Consider the following 24,159-nt stretch of genomic DNA (forward strand, 5'->3'; position numbering starts at 1 on the left):
GCAGTCGAAGGCTTAATCTGCTGGCAAATGTCACATTGAAGGACATAATCACGCGTCTGTTTGTACAGTCCCTGCCACCAGAATCGTAGTTGTAGCTGAGTCACAGTGGCTGAGACGCCCGCATGCGCAGATGCCACACCTTCATGCGCCGCTGTAATCAACGTAGCCCTGCGATCCAAGTTGGGAATCAGCCGTTCCCCAGCATCAGGAATTTTCACATAAGGAACCTTGTCGGGACTTAAGTGGTATGTGTGCTTCGAAGGGAACCCCGCAGGATATTTACCTCCCTTCTCAGTGGCAGCGACTGCCGCCAAGATGTCATCATCTATTTTACTTTTGGACCGTGTAACTGCTGCAACTAAATATTTTGATACTGCTGACTTCGCTGCTTCATCAGCAAGCGAGTTACCGACAGCGTGGACTCCCACACGCTGATGGCCGAGAGTATGAATCACAAACACAAGTGGCAACTGCTCTTTAAGCTCAGCCACTCGGCCCCAGATCATTTTATGTTTTATTGTGCTACCTTTGGAATCACGAAATTCATTCTGAATCCAAAAGATCAAGTTCTCATTGTAAGACTGGACACAGTAGTAAGAATCACTTACGATAAGAGTAGTCACCCTAGGATCTGCGTACCCCAATGCAAGCATTAGAGCACGAAGCTCCGCTAATTGTGCAGTGCAGTCTCCAAGTGTCTGCGTGTGAACGACTCTGGACTTGAACTCATCGTTCACCATGGCACCGACCACAATGGCGCATGTGGAAACGTAGGCATGTTTAGAGCCATGCGCAACCTGCGCCGAACCATCGGTGTAAATGATGCAATAGAAATCCTCCAGGGGTCGCATTGCTAAAGGAGCTGGATGAACAAATTCATACTGTAAGTACTCATGCGACCGTAATGTGGCGTCAAAGACAAACGTGACATCCTGTGATGTCAAGGACGCAGCCCATTGAATCCACCGAGGTTCCAAAGCTTTAGAATTAGGTACACTTGCTTTCGTGACCGCCTCCAAGGCAGGACACGGCGTAACAAATAGCATGCGCTTTCCCTGTGACAGGGCACGTTCTTTAAGAATTGCCATCTGTACAGCCGTCAAAACCTTCTCCACCGTGGAAAAGCGCAACTCAGCCGAAGTGTACAAGTGTGACTTGTAAGCGATAGGTACTGTGTCTCCTTCATTAAAAGTCAGGTACGTGAAACCTACCGTCCCAGGGATAATTCTTATCACCAGGTTGGTCTGATTATCACGAGTCAGTAAGAATTTTGAAGCGAGCAGATCAGCCTGCAAAGACTGCAGAATAGCCGAATGCTCAGGCAGCCAGCATGATTTGGAAAATGATGGTTGTATCAAAGCATACAAAGGCTTGATACGCTGGGCATATTCCGGAATGTAAGTCCTCCCGAAATTCAAGAAGACCAGTAAAGATTGTAATTTTTTCAGTGTTGTTGGAGCGCGCAATTGTGCGCATTTCTCCAGGAAGTGAGGAGCCAATCCCTTTCCTTCGTTGTTAAGCTCGTAGCCAAGAAACAACACTGTGTACTTTGCAATGTGCGATTTTGCAAAGTTGCATTTGTGACCTAAGTTTGCAAAGGTACAAATAATCCCATTTACACGACACAGATGCTCCCAAAGTTCGTAGTCTGTGAGATATATGTCATCCACATACGAACAAGCATCCGGGTCGTTTCTCTCCAAAAGAGAGACTATGCGGGCAGAAAAAATCTCAGGACTATTCTTGTAGCCCATAGGCAAATGCCGAAAGTGTTTTTGGACACCGCCGCAAGTAAAGCTGGCCCATTAGGAACTTATAGCATCCAATTGGTGGGCATAGAAACCATTAGAAATATCAAGCGTGGTCTTAAACCGCTTACGCACGAGACTATTCACAAGAGCAGAGCCGTGAGTATTCTGTACTGCACAGTTACGGCAATGCGAGTTTAAATGCCGGTAATCCAAAACCAAACGATACGAACCGTCAGGCTTGTTTACAGTAAAAAGAGGGTTATTCATCGGTGACACACACGTTTCAATTACACCTTGATATTCCAATTGTTCAAGGATTGCCGCGACGGAAGCTTTCGCTTCACGTCGTATAGGATTTTGAGGTTGAGGCTGCGGCTGAGACCGTAAAGGAATCTCGTGGCTCGGGGACAATTTATCCCAACCACATTGATTACGGTACACAGCCGGCGCCAGAGCTAGAACCCACTCTTCCGCAAAATGCAGCGCATCTTCTTTCGAGACTGTGTTCGCGAAACTGGGGAGGATCACCTCCTCCCCTCGCTGAGCTGCGAGCACAAAAGGTGGGGGCCAGTCAGCCTCCGAAAGCAAAATGTCATATGTAGACGAAAGATTTTCCCAAAATACCCCTTTTATTGTTCGTTGTATGTCACTTTCAATTAACAGGACAATTTCAAAAAGTCTATCAGGGGGAGCAACTCTGGTGTCAGCTGTTTCAATGACAACATAAGAATCAGTCGCTGTCACCTTCAGTAGTGGACGGAGCGCCTCTCTCACTATGGTAATCTCCGCCGCACTGTCAAGCAAGGTCAGAGCCCACGTCAGATTCCGAAGTCGCGTTCTCACTATCTGGGGCATATCGATGCGCTGTTAAGGCTGCGACTTTCTTCTTGGCAAACTGTGGTCTCCTAGGCGTTGAGCCTTCCTGTTTTTCTGCACCGTTCCTTGGGCGGGGCTGGTCACGTCCTTGCTGGCCACCCCGACCCCTGCCGCCCCCTCCACCACCGGTCGTCGGAGCCGATGAGTCCTGAAAGGAACGAGGAGAGCGTTGGTCAGAAGCCTGAAAACGATCAGGAGTCTTAATCGTCACGCGGTTGCGCAAGTCATAAACACGTTCCGACTGCTTAGGTAACGGAGACGCAGGACGAGAAACCTGTGTTTGTTGTTGTTGGGGTTGCTTTCCCTGTTTCTGTTTTTTAGGCCAATTTTGTTTTTTTGGACTTGGGCTGAACTTCCGTCTCCGAAGTATGTCCCTGGGGCTGCTTTTTATCTTTAACAGAAAAAGGCTTAACACCCTTACTATTGCGACCCACGGTTTTATAAGCCGCCACAATAATCTTCGCTAACTATCGGGGTTTCTCGGCCTCGGGAAGCGCCGCCAACGCGTTAGCAACCTGAAAGTTCACTGCATCCCCCTTGACATTAGAAAGGATCAGATCGCAAACCACATCAAAGGTGCCACACAGGCGCGTGCCCAACTCGACCGCAGATTCCGGTCCGTGATCATCCTGAACACTTTTAAGGACCGAAGACAGCACGGACATAGACGGGGTGCCGTAGCACCGAGCATAGACCGCTGCAAAAGTCTTACCCCAGGTCTCACAGTCAACGAGCTCAGGGGCCAAATCCTTCGGCAAACTAAGCGTAAGAATCCGGTGTTTTTCACCAGGAGTCGTATTAGGAAACACAGCTTCCAGCTGGTCAAATTTCTCAGCAAGCCAGAAAGGAAAATCATCCTTTTCCTGGGGCTTCTTGCCCATAATGGCTTTGACCATGACAGGACTGATTTTCAAACCACCCTGCCCTGCCGGAAGCACTGCACCCCCCGGGGCTCCACCCGGAAGATTACGGCCCATGTAATGCACTAAGGCTCTAATCACCGCAATCGCGGCTACATGTTGTCGACGCAGTTCACCCAAGTTACTAGCGCCTGGAATGGACAAAGGACCTAACCTCGGAGCGGTTAAAGTATGGGGTAGGGCGCCACCAAACCAAACTCCATGCTGCCAAACATCAATAGGTACTTCCTGTGCCCTGTACGGAGTATACTCATTAGGTACAACCGTGGGAGTATATGTGTGGAATACGCCAGAATTTGCGTCCACCGCCGGAAATGTCACCCACGAATAAAAGAGTTCGTAAGGGTAAGCATGTTCCGCACTCACCACCATAATTACAGCCAAGCCCTCAACGGGAACATTGTAAGCCCGCAAATGATCTCGCACCGCAATGCGAATATGCTGCGGAATGTCCACAGCTTGGGCCATGACAGCACAGGAATGAGAAAAAACAAAGTAAACTTTGTAGCACAACTGGGTAGTAATTCAAGGAAACCGTTTTAGTAAGAATCAAGCTTGAAAGGACCTATTTCAAAAATAGGTAGGTTTTCCAACACCACCGTTTACCGGAAACGTCAGTGAAGGGGTTAAGGATTGAAAGATATACTACTCGAGTGTCATGATATAAGGCAACAACGTATGGGCGCCATGTAGCGGGAATTCCGTTCTCCTACAGAACTGTGCATAGAGACCTGGAACCTCGGTGAATTAGGATGGCCCAAAACTCACCTCAGTACCCAAAATCCCCTTACCGAGCTAGCTACAGTGTCTCATTGGTCATAACAAACTCCCAATGTTTTAGACAGACCAGAACATGAACTTGAAATACCTCAGGTATCGTGGAACACATGAACACTCTTTCGTTATTTAATCATTTCAAAACCAGAACGTGGAGTAAATGAGGACACGTGCATATTTGAAATATTTATTTACTAATGCAGAGTTCTCAAACGCAGTATCTTATATAACACTAGCAAACCTATTATAAAAAACAAAGTTATTAGCATAGTCACTAGTCCATAGAAATGAAACGGTGACAGCATACTAAGATGCTGTAATGAATAGGAATTTACAATACCTAATTCTCACCCTTCCCTATTTAGCATAATATTTTATATCTATGAAGGTCTCATTTGGGTTTTAGCAGGGCAGGCCCATACCTCAAAATCTCAGTGGCAGGAGGATTACATCATCTTCCACCAGCTCTCTGCATGCGAAGCACATCAAGTGTGTTTTTGTGCGTTCAGCACAACAATATAAAACTCGCCTAGAGCCAGAATTTGGCAGCAGCATGTGTGTTATGTCTATAGGGGTGCGAAGATCAGATCTTAAAACAACACTGGGTTAAGTTATCCGTGTAGCCTTCAGCACTCACTGTGCAGACAGAGTGCAGAACAAAACTGATATCAGAGCAATAACATATTATTTCTCAAGTAAATCACAAAGGTCTTCTGGGTTGAAAGCTAAAACAACAATTATGTGTCGTGTGCAAAAGTGAAGCAAGAATGAAAACGGCGTGCAACCATTTAATAAACTCATGCTAACTTAACACAGTATATAGAAAAGAAGTAGCTATATGACACTTCCTCCCTCCTCCCTCCTCCTCCTCCTCCACCTCCTTCTTCTTCTTCTTCTTCTTTTAAAACCCTCTTTTATGACAGTTATGCAATATCAAACAATCAGCACAATGTGGCCCGACTATTGAAAAATGGAGATCCTAGCTTGCAGTTTTGAGTTAAATTCCCCGCAAAGAACCAAATGCAGCCTACTAGAATATCAGCATGTATTTCATCTTGATTTATGTGAGTATTCAGTCTTCAAACATCTTCTGAGCCTTCTGAGCAGCTTTAGTATGACATAAAACGTAATGTAATGTGTTTGTAAAGCACACGTTCACTCTTGGGCTTCTTGGCCCTGAAATAACAGATGCGTAATGTTACTGACCTTAGTGGTACTCATTTTATTGACCTAAGAAGGATTAACGACTGGTTGGTCCTGCTGGAATTTAAACCTGTGAATTTGGGATCAAAGACAGATTCCTGAAATTTGATTTGACTCTGTTTGACCATGTCTCGTACACTGTCTCAAAGACCTTTTCTCTTTTAGCTTTTATTACCATGTCCAAAATACAAGAGGCAGATGCCATTGACTTACCCTCATCCTCCAAATGTAATGTCTGTGAAGTGAACATGATTTTGCTTCATGTAGTATCTGTGCTCTGAGGCACCTCTAAGCTTATTATCGCCAGGAGAAATGGGTTAGAATGCCCTTGAAAGAGTACCTCGAATTGAACCACCTGCTGGATGCTTCTCAGTCATCCCACAGCACGGAATCAGCCTTAGTAGATGTTACGGATCCCATCAAATTGTCTTTGGACCCGGGCTCTAAAGCTATGATGGTTCTCTGGAATCTGCCAGCAGCTTTCGACACCATCTCTCATCAAATCTTAGTCAAAAGACTAGGGGAGATTGGTGTCTTGGGTAAAGCTTTGGAATGGAGGAAGAATTTCCTGTCTGAACGTACTCATCTGGGTGACTATTCATCTGCATCCATGGTCCTGAATAAAGGGGTGCTGCAGGGCTCAATTTTGAGTCTCACCTTGCTTAATGTTTGTGACATCCCTGGCAAAACGTATCCGGTTATGTGGGTTTGAAACCATCTCTTATGCTGCCGACACTCAATTGGTCATCACTATGGACCATAATCCGTGCTGACCAAAGTAAAATTTAAGAACTGTTTACTAAGACTTTTCACATGGATGACAGATATTTTTTTGCAGCTCAATACGAACAAAACGGAGATCCTTTTTTTCAGAAAAGCTCACTCAGTCTGGTCAGCCGACTGGTGGCCATTGGAGTTGGGCCAACCTCCTATCCAAAACAAATGTGCAAAGAACCTGGGAGTGTTCATAGATGATAATCTCTCCATTAGTGAGCATGTGAAAACTATCTCCAGAACCTGTTTTGGTCTAACATGAATGAATAAGAAAGTCTTTCAATGGACCTCACTGCAAACCAGGAAAACTCTTGTTCAAGCCTTGATAATAAGTTGTATTGACTATGGCAATGCTTTAATGGTAGGAATCAATAAAAACCTCCTAACTAGGCTCCAGGCAGTGCAGAACTCAGCTGCACGCTTGGTCCTGAACCTTCCTCCTCGTTCTCCTTTGGAGCTCACACTCCATTTACTTCATTGGCTCCTGATTAAAAAAACGCATCCTTTTCAAACTTCTTTGGCTGGTCTGTAAAACTCTCCATGGTAATGGCCCCCTTTACCTCAGAAACAAACTTCAGCCATACATCCCAGTCAGCCAGCTCCGATCCAGTGACCTACTACTCTTACACCCCAGACGAATTCGAACAACAAGGTTTGGGAGCCGCTCTTTCTTCTACCTCACACCTTATTACTGGAATCAGCTGCTCTAGTCTATGCGTGTATGCTCTGACCGCCCCTTTTGAAAAATCTCCAGAAAACCTGATTATTCACCCTATAATTTCATCTTGTACTGTGTGACACCCCCGCTGTAAAGGCGCCTAGAGATTCCCTCGAGGATGATTTGTGCGCCAAATAAATGAATAAATAAATGAAATAAAATAAGATCTAGAAATAAGACTCTGTCATAACAAGATGACATAAAAGAATAGAAAATTCTTACTTCATCTTCATGTTTTAGAAAGTGAGAATCTGACATGAAACATTGATGTTATTGTCAAGGCTATCAGGCACCATAGACATTTAAGTCACCCAAGCCCATTTCCATGTCTATAAAAATAAAACCAATGATACTATTTCCTTTCTCGGCTGCTGACCCTTTGTAAATTCAAGTCTTTAGAAAAGTGGTGATGAAAATGTGTTAGTGTATGGCACTTTCGACCTCTCGGCCTTCAGGGGCTGCTGCTATCAGATCACCCAAAATTTAAGAGAACATTCTGGTGACGCGTGGTATGAGTCAGAGTCAAATAATGATGTCTGTGACCAACCTGGTACTGATAACTAAAAGGAGAGAGCGTCACAGACTTCTAAGCAGGCGCACTGTCGCCTATCTCCTGATGTCTTGCTGAATGGGCATCTGGCTGTGTCTAGGCTGCAGGAAGATCTTGAGGCAAAACATCTATCCATTCATCCAGTCGTCTTGTGCCTTTAAATGGAAAAGATTGAGTGTCTTATGACTCGAGAGAACCACCAATCAACCCCACAAAATGCAAGAAGAAACTGAAAGTTGTCATACATTGTCCACTCAGCCTAATTTGGCTTGCAGTTCTCTTCCATTAAGATACACAAGGCAGAAACTGGCTAACCGGAAGAGAATACCTCTCAAGTCTCCTTATTCATGCAACTAAGGATTTCTCGTGCTGCCTTTAAAGAGTTTGCAACAGGACCTTCTTCCCCCTAGGAGCTTAATACTGCTGTTTCAAAATTCTTTCGAGATTTTTACAGTTCTACCACATTGATTTTAAGCTTCTCATCACCATGGAGCTGATAGGCGTCTCAGACCACCAGAGCCTGATCCAATAGTTGCCACTTAGTTAGCCATATTACTTAACCAGGCTTTAACTGTCAGTGCATCTGTTTCAATACAGCCAGAAAACAAGGATCACTGTAATTTCAAATAGAAGTAATTTCTTCTATCTTGACCTTGCCCCAATTACAGTGTGGAAGTGAAGAATTAAACCCTCTCTCTACATCTGGGACCTTGCTCCAAAGTCCAGCAAAAGTACACTGTAGAGTATTACTCAGATCCGCTGCAACCTTGATATAACCATTAGAGAAGATTGTATCAAGCAGATGACCTGCGGAGTGGGTGGGTTTGTCCACGAATTGCTTCAGGTTCCAGGCAGATAGTGTCCAAGAGAAGGGAGGCATGGTGATCTTCTGACCTGTCCAAATGAATGTTCAAGTTGCCCAAAACCCATAAATTGGAGTACTTTAGCATGTAGCTGGACAAACGGTCATTAGGCGGGGACAAAAAATGAGTAACCTGACCAGCTGTATCTAAAATATTAAGTAGTCTGGTAGCTTAATATTTCAGACACAGCTTTATTAGCTGAAGGGGAAAGGCAGAAACCCAAGCATTCAGCCCCACAAAGTTCAGGAGTGTCAAAAGAAGTACATTTCAGGGGGAGATTTGCAATTACAGCAGCGCCCCACCTCTCTTTCCCACTCTGTCATGGTGAATGATCAAATAGCTTGCGGGGACAGCAAACACAATATCAAGCGCTGAGCCATCGCTCATCCATATTTCAGTGAGAAACAGGATGTCCAGGGGTTCTTCCCTAAGAAGCTCAAAGATATGCAGGGCATTTTTGTTGAGAGATTGAACATTTATCACTGCTACCTGAGTCCTTAGCTTGTTAGCATGATGGTTACTAGCCTTCAGGGGGAAATTAAACCAGGGTTCATTGACAGATGACAAACCATCATACAGTTTAAAGGAGCACAGAGGGCAAACAAGCGGTAGAGCTGAGTCGCCAGGTCAAACTGACCTGAACATGAAACACCAGGATTCAAAGCATGAATCTCAGAGGAAGAGTACCTTCTACATGTGCTCGGGTAGGTAGATATTTGAGCAGCATGACTGGCACTGAGCGCGGAATGAGCATAGATGGGGAGACAGACTTTGCCACAGGCATGCCTTTGACACACCTGCTGCGTGTCTATGCCCTGGATCCCACAGGACATCCTCACACGGTGACTAGACCATGACTAGGAAAGATAGTGACCCAAGATGGCCAAACACTGAGGTATCGGCACAAATGCACTAAACACAGCGTTCTCGGAGTGCCTGGTGAGTCTTAAAAAGAATGAGGCTCAGAGTATTCAGGCAAGTATTCAATAATAAAAACAAACCTACAGTAAAAATGTCCCTCCCCCCCTCATCCCCTCCAGCAAAAGCATAGTCAATAGACCTAGAGGTGCTTCCATGCACTGGCCCTTCTTATCACCCCACAGGCCACCCCTGCTGCAACTAGACCATTACTAACAAAGATGGTGGACCAAATGGGGTATCTGCATGAACGCACTAAACACTGCTTTCTCTGAGAGCAGTAGGTAAGGCAGTAATCTATAAGCTAGAATTTTGCTTAATATATATTAGAATCAGTGTTTAAAATGTATAATAGGCGGTATTGCAGGGTCACGTCTGGATTTCAATATCAAAGCAACTATTGCCTCATATCTTATCAATGAGGTATCCTTTTGCCCTAGTCTCTTGACATAATTTGACCAATCTGGGGACCAGCTGTTGCTCATAAGTCATAAAGCGCACCATAGGTAAGCTAGCACAGCCTCTTGTGAGGACATGGAAGGTTTGACTTCCTGTTTTGATATCAGTGCCTCTGTCTTTTCAACGTGCTTATGGTGGCACTTGAGGCATGCTAAGCCCAGTCATGAATTTTCCATAATCTTGAAATAAGGTCCAGACTCCAAAGAATACTGCTTTCCATAATATTGTCTGACAGTGACAGCTTGTCTGTTGTTTGAGGACTGAGCCACTGGAGTGACCTTTGACAGAAGAAGCCAGGACTTGTAGGCGTTGTGGCTGAATCAACCACACCAATAGTTTACCAGCTTTATCAACCTTAGCATGCTTTTTGACCTTATGTGCCGCCATGTCAAGGCAACATAAACATTCAAATAAAACAGCATGTTTGTCCCTGGCTTCTTTAATACAGTCTACCAGGCTGGTATCTGCAGTGATGCCCCTTTCCAGCACCTGTAAGAAAGATTGTTTTTCAAGATCGGCAAGCTTCTATTGTTGTTACAATACAGACTGCTGTATTAAATGCTTCCCATTCGACCTTGGGCAAAGAAACAGTGTCCGCATTTGATTGAAAGTAATTGGTGGTCCTTTTTCTCAGAGACTGCCTAGAAGCCCCTTGCTCAAGCCATGCAGGTTGCATTCTCCAAGTTGTTAAAGGGGTTGGATGTCTACCCATGCCAAACTCTGTTCTAGAGAGTTATGGTCAGAGAATGTTTAACCTACCTAGGTAGCATGGTATACTTGTGTTTGCAATGATAGCGAGCATACCAAACAATCCAGCCTGGCATGAAACACATTTGAGGACTTATAAAAGGAATATTCTTTCAATCCTGTCTTTTATCCATGCATCAACCAGTTCCCATTCCTGCAACCAGTCTCTTAGTGCTGTTGCATTTCAAATAGATGTCATGCCAGAAGGGGGGGAGGGGGAGGTGCGACTGATTTAGAGATGTTTAATTAGCAGAGTTAAATCTACCCCCTAACAGATTGAGTGTTTCCAGACAAGCTGCTAGTTTCAGTGAGAATGCTACTAGGAAGTGATGATCAACATTCATTGTATATGTTCTGCCCACTATGAGTCGGAGCACTTCTAGCCAGCCCTTGACTTATACATATTGCCTTTCTAGGTCTATGCCAGTATCCTCAAGCTCAAATGGAGTTCCCATGCGCACCCTGTTTGCGGCGCCTCTGGCTTATGTGCCGTAACCGTTTCTAAAAACCAGGCCCCTCCATCTACGTCTCAGGCAATCACCTTCTTTGTCATTCAGGTGGGCTTTCAGAAGGATTGCAGCATGTGCTCCTAATGAGTTACACACGAGTTTTGTAACATCCAATTGCTGACCACTTCCCCTTGAATGTCTAAGATATAAACTTGAATTGGCCCTGTGCCTCTATTGTGTTCTAAAAAGGTATACATTTCGAGTAGTGGCCTCTCTCTCGCTTCCAGGATGAATACTTTATGTCAGAAAACCAATCTACCTTTAAATGTGATAACAGCAGGACTCATTTTAAGTACACCTTCCCCCACTTCCGATCACCCTGTCAATGACAAATAAATAATCCAACCAAATTTAAGACAAGTCCCAACTGGGGAATAACTGAACAACCAATAATAGAATTATGAAAGGATTTATAGGATCTAACTTGTGGGGGCAATGAGCCTGCACTGGTTAGAGTGATCTTTGTAAGCCACTAGCCAGCCGTCCATAAATGTAAAACTTTCATATATGAAGGTGGGAGCCCCATGACATATCCACAGTTGATTACATACTGAGAGGGGAGGGCCGTACTGTACATCTTCAATATAGCTGCCAGGTTTCCAGTTTGCATGTGTGTGACAATTCTGCATTTACTTTATGCTTGTGTGTGACCCTTTGACGGACAATATTCGCATCATTCAACATAATCAATCCTATATAGTATGATATCCTTTTTCGTTCTCGATCCTCGCTCACAGGACGTTGTCTAATTCAGATGCTGATCCTTTATGGGGAGGCCTCTAGCCTCCAGGTTAACTGCGCTAAATCCCACATGGCTCCATCAAAGGGTGATAGTGGAGACGTAGACTGGCCATCACATCTCAGCATTCAGTGTCAGGGAATCCAAATAGCCTTGTTACCAAATTTGACTTGGAATCTTAACCGGGGACCCCTGATACTCAACACAAACTGATCTTACTTGATGGGCCAAACTTCCACTCAACATTCTGGGCAAGGTTTCCATGTTTAAAATCATGGTGTTAACCACTACTACAACATGTGCTCTAAAACTTCCCCTTCCTTTCTCCCAAGGTTGGTTCTGAGAACTGTTTAAGATTTGATCCTTTCTATGGGTGAATAAATAAGCCTTCCCATATGGCTGTTGGTAAATGTGTGCAAGCACCAGATGACTGGAAGATGGATATACCCTCTGTATTACTGGGCTGCGCAGACACTAATAAGTGATTTGTTGAGTGGTGGGACCTTGCCTTCTGGGTAAAGTGGCACTGGGGGGAGGTGAGATGACATCCTGGGGTTGCTTTACAAAACTATCTGGCGGGCTCTGCCATAGGTTACTGGGGTGTTTATGCTTGCATGGAGGTCTGCCATATGATGGATTTGCTAGGACCAGAGGATCACGCGTTGGACACCTCTGTGGTGGGATAAATCGCTGAAAAGGTTGGGGACCCTTGAGGGATTTGGTAGGTGGGAATCTAATTGGCCACGCCCCTCACTGTATCTTTCTTATAATATCACTTTTCTATTTCTTTTTGCTTATTTTTTCATTTTCAAACCTTTTACTGTGCAGTATTGACAATATCACCACCCCGAAGATCACTTTTTAAGCAGTGTCAACCCTTCAATAAGCAGATGTCCATTTCACACCCTTACAAGGTGAGTCTGTGTTATCTGGGCAGAGATAGTACTCATTGTTGTGCGATAAATGTTACCTTATGCATTTCAAGACCATTAGGGACCAAGAGACCACACTTTTCCTTGCTTGGGCCTGCAACTACCACCAACCCAGATGTAATCCTGATCTTAGTCCTGCTCCAGAACAATTCACTTGCTATTGAGTCGCAAGTCTCCCGAAACATGAGACAAGTCTACAATAAACAAAAGAAACATTTGGGGATGGACTATCCAATGCTGTTCTCGCTCCAAGGTAGGTTTTTTGAGGCAGACCCAAAAGTCCCCATAGTGGGAACCGGCTTCATCCTCGGATCGAATTGATGACACCCCAGGAACTCGTCCAGCCACAGCACCGATACCAGTCGTTTTAGAGTTTCCAGCCCAGGAGCTAACCTTGCACAGCTTGTGGCCTTCACAAATGTGATTTTCTACCACGCTCCCTCTGGAGCATCCTTGAGCCCATGGAGCCATCAGGACTTAATTGGGATTCCAGCGGGTCCTTCTTGTGACCAACCCGTCTGCCCTTCTCAGCATGCTCCTAATGCAGTTACAGCACTCGAAAGCTTGTTTCCGGTCCAGGGAAGACATGGCTTGGCAGTTCGGGCTGGACTGTTCCCATGAGGCACAGGGTCAGACTGATTTGCATATAGCCATGTCTGAACTGGGGTGGCAGAGTGGGCTAAAGAACGGTGATGGATTAAACCCAGAACTTTTGACTGGGTGTGAGTGTTTGATTGATTTAGATGCTCCGTCCATCACCACCCCCTTTTGTACCCCTAATGCAGTTACAACACTAGTGGAGGCCATCACTCCACCCAGCGGCACTCCCATCGGTGCTGTCTTGTGAATCACTTTACCCATCAAATGCTGCCAAATTAAAAGCCATATAAATGTGTTCTCACTCTTTGGCTCAGAGGTTGGTGAAGGAGTCTCAATACACGCTCCTGCCTAGAGACTAATATTCTCCCTTCTATCAACACAAACAGGTTCAATTATCTGACACTGCACAATGCTAAATACTTCCCCAGACTTGGACTTATGATACCCCCACAGAGCCACCCTCGAAGGAGTTGGCGTCTTTTATAGCCATCAATAGAAAGACCTCTGAGGTAGCAGAACTCTCTTTCTTGTAAAGAGAAAAATCTCCCTCACGACCTAAGATCTTATATCACTTACATTAATTCACATGCAAAGTGTGAGCACCAAGAAAATTTCAAATACTCAGTCAATTAACAAAAATATATTATTTTATTTCATTTCTTTTATCAAAAATGTTTTCATCGTCTTGTTCTTTTTTTAATAAAGGTTTTTTAACATACATTAAACAACACAACACAGGTTATTCCAAATAATGATACACATATTTCAATAGAACAAATAATAAAGCATTATATAAAGAGTAAATAATATCCCCAGGTAGAGAAGCACAAACCAAATTCACACACCACCATTCATACCACACTCACACCACCCCAGACCAACCTTTACACACATCACATATATCTGGGGAACTCAGCTACAGGATAACATTGTAGTTTAAATGACCTAGTCCAACAACTGCATATATCAGGATCTTGACAAGGCTACGGTCGACGCGTTTGGGTGGCTACAGAAGCGATGACATGCCACCTTCTTCAGGACCTGCCAGATATAGAGCTTTAAAAAGAGCCGCTCAACCCGCCGGGGAAAAAGCACAACTGATGAATCCTCTGGCATTTACGGAGGTACATCCAATTTTTTGTTTATCCAACAACAACTAAGGATAATGTTCTACTATTTCTCCAATAGATTGCCAAACTTTAAGTTGTGTTCTACTATCCTGAAAAATTATTGTGAAAGATATGCTGCAGCTTCTCATGTAAGTTGTACTGTCCTTACTGAAGGCCAAATTTCGCCGGAGATTCACTTCTCCAATTGAAATATACGTTATATCGGCGTTCTAACGCATTCACCAAGATGTGTCACTTGAACAGCGCAAAAATGCATGTGTGCGTTCCAGGCAAATATCTGCAGCCGACATGTCTCTTAGAATTTGTGAGAAAAGTTCCTGCACATATATATCCTCTCTCTCTGCATCTCGGGGGGTGGGGGGGAACCCGAATTCTGATGTTTCGGCTTGAGCGATTCTCCATGTCTTCTGCATGGGCCTGGAGATCCAGATGCTGCTCAGACAAACTGATGATCTATTGTTGCATCTATTCTAATTCTTTGTCTCTTGAGGACTCTTGGCGTTCCAGATCTTCCAATCTGTCTCCAATTTTTGTTCCTTCCGGACTGCTTGGAGCTCAGACGTGATGTCCTTCTTTACTGCCTTGAGCTCATCCCTCAGGTTGGAGAAGAGGGCCTCCAGGTAGGGGAGAGTGACCGGGGCCACCTTCTTCGCTAAGTAATGTGGAGCGGCTTGTAGTACCCTCACTGTCCCCTTCAGGGATGCGAGAGTGCATATCTTTGATCGAGCCTCCTCTCTTAGTTCTTCCTGCCGCCATCTCTGCGACCCTGCTGGCGTGTTAAGAGGGGAAGGGGGATTCGACTCTTGCTGGAATCTGTATCCTTGGCAGGTCTCCCGGGCGCCTCATTGGTTGACGGGTGACTGCCTGGGCCTCTCTTTCTCCTTAAGGGATGAACGGGAAATCAATACCCTTACAATATGCCAAATACCTCCTCTGAGCTAAGTGGCTTTTTTTGATCTTCTCCCACCAGTGTTTCCCTGGAGATGCAATGTTAAGCCCTTACATCATTACTTAATTCTGCGTATGAGAGGGGGACATGCATGTTTCTATATCTGGGTTCATGCCTGTGTTTGCACAGCCTTAGCTGTGTCATTGTCTTTGTGGGCATGTGTTTAGAATTACCTTTATAACCCATTAAATTTGCATTCAGAGTTGTTTGGTAAAATGTCTTTAAGGTGGGCCATTTGAGAAGTATTTTCCAAAACAAACTGAAGACACAATAACTATTCCGCTGCTAAGTTGTATTTTAGTTTTATTCACATTTTGACAATCTTTCTGACCCATTATGACATTTACCATGAGTCACTGAATTGCTGAACAATCCATAATTCCCCATCAAATGTTATTTAAATTCTATACAGTTTTGACCAGTGGACTATGAGTCAGCACCATTGCCACAAATCTATCAGAAATGTTTAGGGTAAAAATCTTTTACACCCCCTATAAATTTCAATCCATGTGTTTGACAATGTTCCCAGTACATGATATACCATTTACTGCTTATTTTTTTAAATATTTGTTGGTGTAGAATAATTCCATTGATTCCAAATTGACCCCCAAATCATCGTCTGGACTGACACCTTTTTTGTCTGGTCTTTTAAAAATTATGGCTGAGGGTAACTCTGTTGCTGCTCTCGTCCACCTACAATTGTTTTTGTTTTATTGTTGACTTTGAGAGCCAGGCCCCTCAAAAGATGTATTCCGGCATGCATTTTTTTCATGAACTGAGATAATCCATAACTTAATTCAAGATTGCTATGGTTGAGAATTTGTATTATGACAAGATACTTTTCCTTTTATTGTTGCGATCTTTCTAAGGTTGGGAGGAGTCCAAAGATGTTCATCATCTTTTAATCTATATAGCCTGCTTTTTAAAGTAAGTAAGTCCTAATCAGTACTTTTTTGCTTCCTGCTACCCAGAAAGGTACAAGTGGAGCAAAACAAGGGTCCAACAAGACGGACTCCACAAAACTAACTCCAATTCTGTAAAAGCACTAATCTCTGCCCAATACACTGATATTTAGTAAGCAATATACCAGTCATTGTAGTCAGTAAAACACTCACATGCTTTGTACTGGCTTCTTCAACTTAATTTGGTTAAATTTGCAAAGGATGGAACTGAAAAATAATTTCATTCAATCAAATCAACATTCTTTAAGAAGAAAAATAAGTTGGTGCATGGAGGATCCCATAGGAAGTTCATTATTCTGAATATGCTTAGAACCTTACTTAATACCATTTCTTACCTATGCTTCATTTTTGTTTCAGGCGATTTAATGAAAATAGAAATGCTGAATCTGGAGCAAGTCTGGGAGTGTTTCCTGAGGAAAAGTCAAAGCAGTCAAAAGAAGCGGCTCAGTTATATCAAGAGGAGCTGCAAAAACAGGTATATTGAGGCTTTAAGGCTGGCATGCTTTCTCCTTTTGGATAGAAATGGTTGCATTAACTACATTGCTTAGGACAATCTTCTAGGCATTGTTTTCTTGGCAGTGTTTATCAAATTCATTATTATTGATCAGTTCATTTCACAAAAACTGCACAGATCTTGAACTTGATCCTCAAAGCATATGCATTGTATGAACAAAGTATGCAGATTAAAATTACTTGCATCCTCTGAGGTGTAGCATGCACCGATTCATCACATTGAACACATGTCTTTGGATGTCCTGTTAATGTGATTTGGGCTCCCGTTTACTACCACTTGCATTACAGAAGTATGACATATGTATATGATAGTGCGAAAATCAAGAGGGAGAGAGAGGACCAGATAGCTAGTCGAGATCCCCGGTTTATGTGTTAATAAATCAAAAAGAGACTAGCTAGGAATGGGGTTAGTATGACATTAATATTATAACTGTCATGGTGACTCAGTATTGTTTTGTCAATTGGTGGTGGCACCTGTTGGGTGTCTTTTGAAAGCCCTCACCCACCAACCTAGTTGGTGGCATGCTTCATCATCGGGCCCACCCAGTGACACCTAGCGTGTCCCGTGTGTGCTACGACGCCTGATTACAGCGGAGCAGGTATGTCACTGTGTGTGCGGTGAAGGGTGTTAAGTTCGTGAGTTTAAAACGGCTTGGCGGAGGTCCCAGGGGGTGAGGATACTTTATTAAATGGGCCTCCGTCAGCGGTTAAAAATAAGGCAGTGGGACGTTAGAGGCGAGTTACGACCTCCTACGTCCTTGGAATGTCAACATGTTTCAGCCAGTGCCTTATTACTAATCTGGCTTTCTTCAGGACAATAAAAAATGTGTGTAATTAAAATTAGGGGTTGTGTAGTGTAGTCTATGTGTCTACACGCCCTAAAGTGTATCTAACTGTGAGAGGGGGGATTCCCTTCTCAAGATCACCTGTACATATAACATAAAATGACAGAGACAAAACATACATGGGAGAAAAAGAGTCACTAGGAAGTATTTATCATCTGTTATGGCAGCCGACTAAATAGCGATTGTGTGCAGGCTATAAGCGGCTAAAGTGTAATGGTACTGGTGGTACCATTATGGTGAAAAGGTCGCACTAGAACTTCGAGAGTGAAGTGGTTAAAAAAGCGGTATCAAATACAGCAATGGTGAAAATTGTGAAAATTTCGAGGCGCAAGGACCATGTCTTACGCTAGTAATGGCTTGCTTTAGCTCCAAGGTTATTGAAGTGGCAAGGGGTGGCCCTAGGTGGGAGACAAAGGTAGGACCACTGGGGTTAGGAGACCTGTAGGAGAAAGTTGGAGAGGTAGCGCTTACCTATAGTAGAGATGGTAGGTCAGTGTACTCACAGGATTTCTGGCCAGCACCGGCGTGGGACCTGTTGTGCCTCCTTCGCAGAACCGGTAATGAATGGCTGCTGTTGCCGGTTTTTATACTGGGGTTGATTGCGTAAGTGAGGGCACCTGGAGGGAGAAGCAATGGTAGAGAGACTCGCAATCGCGAGTCATTATCGCGCTCAGGTGTATGCGCTTTGTTTCGCGCCGGTTCGCGGTATTGTCTGCACTCCTTAGCGCATGCGCGGTGAATAGGGACAGTGAAACGCATGCGCGGCCGATCAGTGTGGCCGCGCATGCGTCTGGCGGGTGTGATGATAGCGCAAGCGCCTGAGGTCGGCGCATGCGTCCTGGCGTCTGTGTGGCCGCCGTGTGGCGCCTCTTTGATGCTTTTGGTTTTATGTCGTTTTATACATATGAGACCATATAAATGCTGGTTTGGGGCGTGGGGCACAGAATTGTTCCCTAGTACTTGATCAGGGGTGATGAAAAGAGGCCCAATTAACCATTGTGTTTATGGTGTTAAAACATCCCAAGGCTGAGGGGGATTGTGGTGCGGGGGTTCACAGTAGGCTAATAACACATGATAGGACAGGAGGGGCCCGTCTGTCCTGTGTTCAGGGGTACACAGTTGGCTACTAGCACATGATCATGGGTTGTGGGACAGGGGGTGCCCATATGTCCTGTGTTTAGATTCAGTGCGCTCTCTAGGGGTGTAAGGCACGGATGTAGCTCATAGGACCAGGCAATGTTGAGTTCATGAAGGGGTCAGGGAGTTCCAGGGGATGGCATCATTCAGACCCTCTGTGGCTGTGGACAGACGGTATATCCATCTTTGTTCCTTATTCAGTAGTTTTTTATCATTATTGATGGGACTCTCAGGGATTTGCTCAATGACTGTCCAGCTGAAGTCATTGGGGGTGTGACAGTGGGTAATGAAGTGGTTAGTCAATTTGCTTATGTTTTTCTTGCATCGCATCGTACTGCGGTGTTCTGTTATCCTGGTCCTGACTTTGCGTGTGGTCATGCCCACATATCTGAGGCCACATGTGCATGTTAATAAGTAAATCACGTTCCGTGAATTACAATTGGTGTGGCACCTTTGTTTCCAGATCTTGTCGGGTTCCAGGTTCAGGGTTTTAGTGTGGGATGTAAGGTGGCAGACAATGCAGTCGTTGCAGGGGTAGTGTCCTGTTACTTTAGGCATTCCCCATGCGTTGAGTAGGGTGTTCTCAGGTTTGGGTGGTGGTTTTGGTCTGGTGCTGACGAGTTGGTCTCGCAGGTTATGGCACCTTTTGTAAGCAAATCTGGGTGGTTCCCATTTCCTTTGTCCTGAATTAATGATTCTCCAGTGTTTTTTAATAATTTTTGCAACCTCATTGGAGGCGGTGTTATAAGTGGTGACATACGTAGTAGGTTGTGTCTCTTTGGTGATATCTTCAAGTAGAGCTTCACGATTCTGGTTTCTGGCCCTCTTCTGAGTTTTCTTGATGATAGCCTTTGGGTAGCCACGGTTTTCTAGTCTGGTGGCTAGATCCGCTGATTGTGATTTGTAGTCATTTACGTTCGAACAGTTCCTTCTAATACGAAGGAACTGGCCAAAGGGTACGTTTTCTTTAAGCGGGCGGGGGTGGAAGCTAGTGTAGTGCAGCAATGAGTTTCTTGCTGTAGGTTTGTAGTAGGTGGTGGTTGCTAGGGTTCCACCTTTGGCTGTTATTTCCAGGTCTAGGAAAGGGAGTTGGTGGTTGCTGGCTGTGCAGGTGAACTTGAGGTATGGGTCTCTGCTGTTAAGCCAGTTTAGGAAGTTATTTAGTTCAAGCCGGGAGCCTTCCCAAATGACTAGTATATCGTCGATATACCTATGCCATTTCAGTATGTGGTGTCTGAACGGGTTGGCTTCCACAGTGATGTTGGTGCTTTCGAAGTGGTGTACATATAGTCCAGCCACACTCGGTGCGAAAACACTGCCCATGGAAGTGCCGTTCGTTTGCAGGTAAAAGGTGCCCTCGTACTCAAAATAGTTTTCTTTGAGGGCGAGGGCTGCGCATGCCATGACGAAGCTCCTAGGTGTATGGTATGGCCAAGGGGATTCTTCCAGGATGTCATGTAGTACCTGTAAGGTGGCATTTTGTGGAAGACTGGTGTACAGGCTTTCCACATCCAGCCCTACCAGTAATTGGGTTTCAGGGTCGAAGGTGATATTGGTGATTACTTGTAACAGGTGTTTGGTATCCCTGATGTAGGTGGGGGTTTTTTGTACCAGGGGGTTCAAAAAGAAGTCACAGTATCTAGAGAGTGGCTCTAGTATGGAGTTGATGCCCGATACAATTGGTCTACCTGGGGGTGGGATTACCCCTTTGTGTACCTTTGGTACTGTGTAGAAGTATGGCGTTCTGGTGTGCTCGGGACAAAGGTATTCGGCTTCCTGCTTGGAGATGTGCTCCTCTTCTGCTGCCCTCTTGACAAGGGTATGTACGGTGGTGCGCAGTCGTTCTGTAGGGTCCTGCTCAAGTCTGCGGTAATTCCGGCTGTCGCTGAGTAGTCTCCGGCATTCTGCATCGTAGTCTGTTTTGTCCAGTAGTACGATGCCACCCCCTTTGTCTGCTGGTTTGATTACTAGTGTGGGGTTGTTCTGGAGGCGTTGTATGGTTTGTCTGTCCTCCCATGACATGTTATTGTAGTGGTTAGTTGGCTTGAGATTCTCAATGTCATGATAAACCGCCTGTTCAAAGGTGGTAATCTCTGCAGGGATGGTAGAGGGTGGGGGACAAAGGTTGATTTGACTCTGAGACCTGTGGTGTTGGGGTTTTCGTCAGTTTGGGTAGAGTCGTGGGTTGACTTTTCAAAGAAGGACTTCAGTTTCAGTTTTCTGAAGAATTGAGCTAATTCCGTATGTAATTTGAATTTGTCAAGTCTGGTAGTTGGTACGAATGACAAACCCCTCTCCAAGACTGACTGTTCTTTTGTGGATAATGGGGTACTGGATAGGTTAAACACCAGTGATGGTTGGGTGGTGGGATTAGCTACTTGCTCGTTCCTGGTGTTACCTCTTTTGTCTTTTGACGTGTGTTGGAGCTCACCGGGTTTTCGTCTTCTGCCCAGTGTACCTGTGCGTTGCTGTGCTGGGTTGATCTTCTGCGGCCCCGTGTCCTCTGGCCCCGTCCTAAAAAAGGAAAGTTGGTGCCCTGGTTGCCTGCAAAGAACGGCATTGGTCCTTGGGGATACATGTTGGGGAAACCGAAGTAGGGGTTCGGCATGTGGCCTAAGTTTGGTGGGAAACCAAAGAATTGGTTTGGTTGTCCTCCTTGCCAGTGGTTGGGCCATCGTTGTCCTCTTCGTCCTCTGCCTCCTCGTTTTTGTGATCCGCTGCTGGAGTCACTGGAGACGGAACTGTCGTCACCTGAGGAGTTGGGTGTGTTGGTCTCCTTTGCAGGAGGGGTGTAGTTCTCCTCCGAGTATGGGTATACTTTGGCATAGGAGAACTTTTTGAGGTCTTTTTCAAATTTTTTGAATTTTGCTTGGGTCAGGTAGTCCTTGTACTCATTGATCTCCCTGTTCTGGTCATCAAGTTTTTTCATGTCTTTGGATGTCCTGTTGTTAATGTGATTTGGGCTCCCGTTTACTACCACTTGCATTACAGAAGTATGACATATGTATATGATATACAGTGCACTTGTGGGGAACAAGAGGACACAATGAGTGTAGATCCTTGTGAAGCATGTTCCTAGTAAACGTCACCTTGACAAAATCAACATCTTATTGTAGATAAGTCTTCCAAAAAAGCACTTATTCCAATAATGTATAGTAATTAAGTTTGCCCTTATATGTCATATTAAATCTGAGCTACGGCTCCATTATCTTCCTTGCTTTAGTCCATCTGCTCATCACAATCCACAGTATGAGTCAACATTGTGGAGATAGTCATCACTGTATTATACCATAATTTTGGAAACATTTTTTACTTTCTCATTGTCCCTGATAGTAGTAAACCTTTCACCTTACTCTCCAGTTCTTGATTGTATTTACCTATTTGCAATATATTGCCTTAGACTATTTTTAGACATTGGGATTTGATGGTGCGATTGTGTTTGCGCTAATGAAGACCATACCCTAAAAAAATGATTACCAAATTGGACATTACTACTCTTCATCAATCTAGTCTGACACAGAAGACAGGATCAGGTTTCCCAACACCAGCAACACTGAGGAAATGATGTGGCATATGTGTTAATTTAAATGTAGATTATCCGATAAAAGAATGCAGGGGAGAAATAAAGATTCATTGAATAAACACTCATTCTGATAGATACATCTGCCAGTGGATTCCTCACCTTGTGAATATCCCCCTACGTCAGCAGCATTCGGAAATTCTTTTGTAGGTTTGCGCCGACGTGGACCGACGTCACAGAGGCACGGCATCGCGCGCGACTCCGCTGATGTCACCGACACCATAATAGGCACACGCCGGCGTGATGACATCAGTTCCCTTTTTTCCGCGTCGTCAACGCGAACGGTTTTCTGGGATCGTACAGTAGCTTTGTAGTAAGTTTGTTACTCTGTGATTATTTTCACTGTATCTTCGTCTACATGAGTGCTGCGTCTGGTGTCTAAGCTCCGACCATGACGTCGAGGATTGCCCATCGTGCAAGAAAATGATTCCGAAGGCCCTTCGGGAGAGGGAGACGAAGCTCCTCGTTGCGAAGCTTAAAAATAAGAAAGAAAAGAAGACTTCGAAGTCTCGGTCTCGGCGTTCAAGGTCTCGATCGAGGTCGCGATCTGAGTCGTCATCTGCTCATGCTTCAAAGTCTTCTAGGAAGAAGCATAAGAAGAGGGGTCATGAGTCACGTCATCACTCAGGAAAGGACTCCAGTTCGAGGCCGAAGTCGCAAGTGAGGCTACTTCGTAAGGAAGTGGAGGTTTCACTCAGTTACAGTTTATAGTGACAGATGAAAGTTTGTGTCATCAAGGTAGTGGCCTGGCTTATTTTGATAGGACGTTTTCTGTTGTCCAGGTCATGAGCCCCTCAATAAAGGAGGATCATAATTTTTTTTTCCACCTTAGTTCTGTGTATGTTTGAGGTTATTTTCATAATTGCTTGCACAAAGAAATCCAGTGCAACAGTGTGTTTGTTAAAGGTATGTCATGACAGCTCAAGATTGAAGCAGTAGATGATCTATCAATGGGTATTACAACTTGAAGCTACCATTTGTGTAAAAGGAATTTCTGAACATTTTGACTGGAAAGCAATGAGCTACACATCTTGGTCCAACATGTATCTAATTTAGGAGAGCTATAAAGAGAGCACTTTTACAGATGTCTTGGAGGAAAACCATCTGTCACCATGCATATGAATAGATGATCTTTTAGGGTTGTGATCGACAACATAAAGTCCCATAATTAGACCCAATGCTGTGCAGCAAGTTTATGCTACCTCATATTTGTAGTGAAGTTGCTAAAGAAAACTTGTGAAAAATAAACAACTAAAATAGTAGTTGCTTTAGAGTTCAATTTGGCTCCATAAACACAATTACAACATGCCAAATATGGACACTTTAGGCTTTAATGTCTTTCTGGTGATGAAAGCTGTAAGGAAATGCCTTTTTTGTATGGTCACCCCCACGTTTTTTGACTGATGCTGCTGGCTTTCGAGACTGTGAGTGCAATGAGCCTTGCTAACCAGACCTCACTGCCAGGGCCCTGACCCTAAAAGTATATGTTGAATTGGCTGTACCCAATTGGAAATGGTTAACTTACCTGTAAGTCTCAAATAAATACACAAGGCATGTAGGTTAATGAGGTAGGGCTTGCAGCAATGATTGCGCCACCCTGGAGGTCCCCAAGTAAACAGAGTCCCCCAGTCCGCCTCTGAACACTGTTAGAGCAGTCCTGCACTGCTAGCCCGTCTTTGCCATTGAAAGCAATTGTAAAGTTGCCCT

At 44.5% G+C, this 24,159-nt stretch overlaps 1 protein-coding gene across 6 annotated transcripts in view; it reads left to right on the forward strand.

Moving 5' to 3' along the window:
* Positions 1-24,159, forward strand: part of CSPP1 (centrosome and spindle pole associated protein 1) — a 1,363,238-nt gene that overhangs the window by 657,770 nt on the left and 681,309 nt on the right. For all 6 annotated transcript variants that reach the window (XM_086965839.1, XM_086965840.1, XM_086965843.1 and 3 more), the window contains one exon: positions 16,735-16,852. In XM_086965839.1, the coding sequence (XP_086821965.1) occupies positions 16,735-16,852 (118 nt within the window). The remainder of the gene's footprint in view (positions 1-16,734; positions 16,853-24,159) is intronic.

Source organism: Lissotriton vulgaris, chromosome 4_1, assembly GCF_964263255.1.
Source record: "Lissotriton vulgaris chromosome 4_1, aLisVul1.2, whole genome shotgun sequence".
Taxonomy (NCBI): domain Eukaryota; kingdom Metazoa; phylum Chordata; class Amphibia; order Caudata; family Salamandridae; genus Lissotriton; species Lissotriton vulgaris.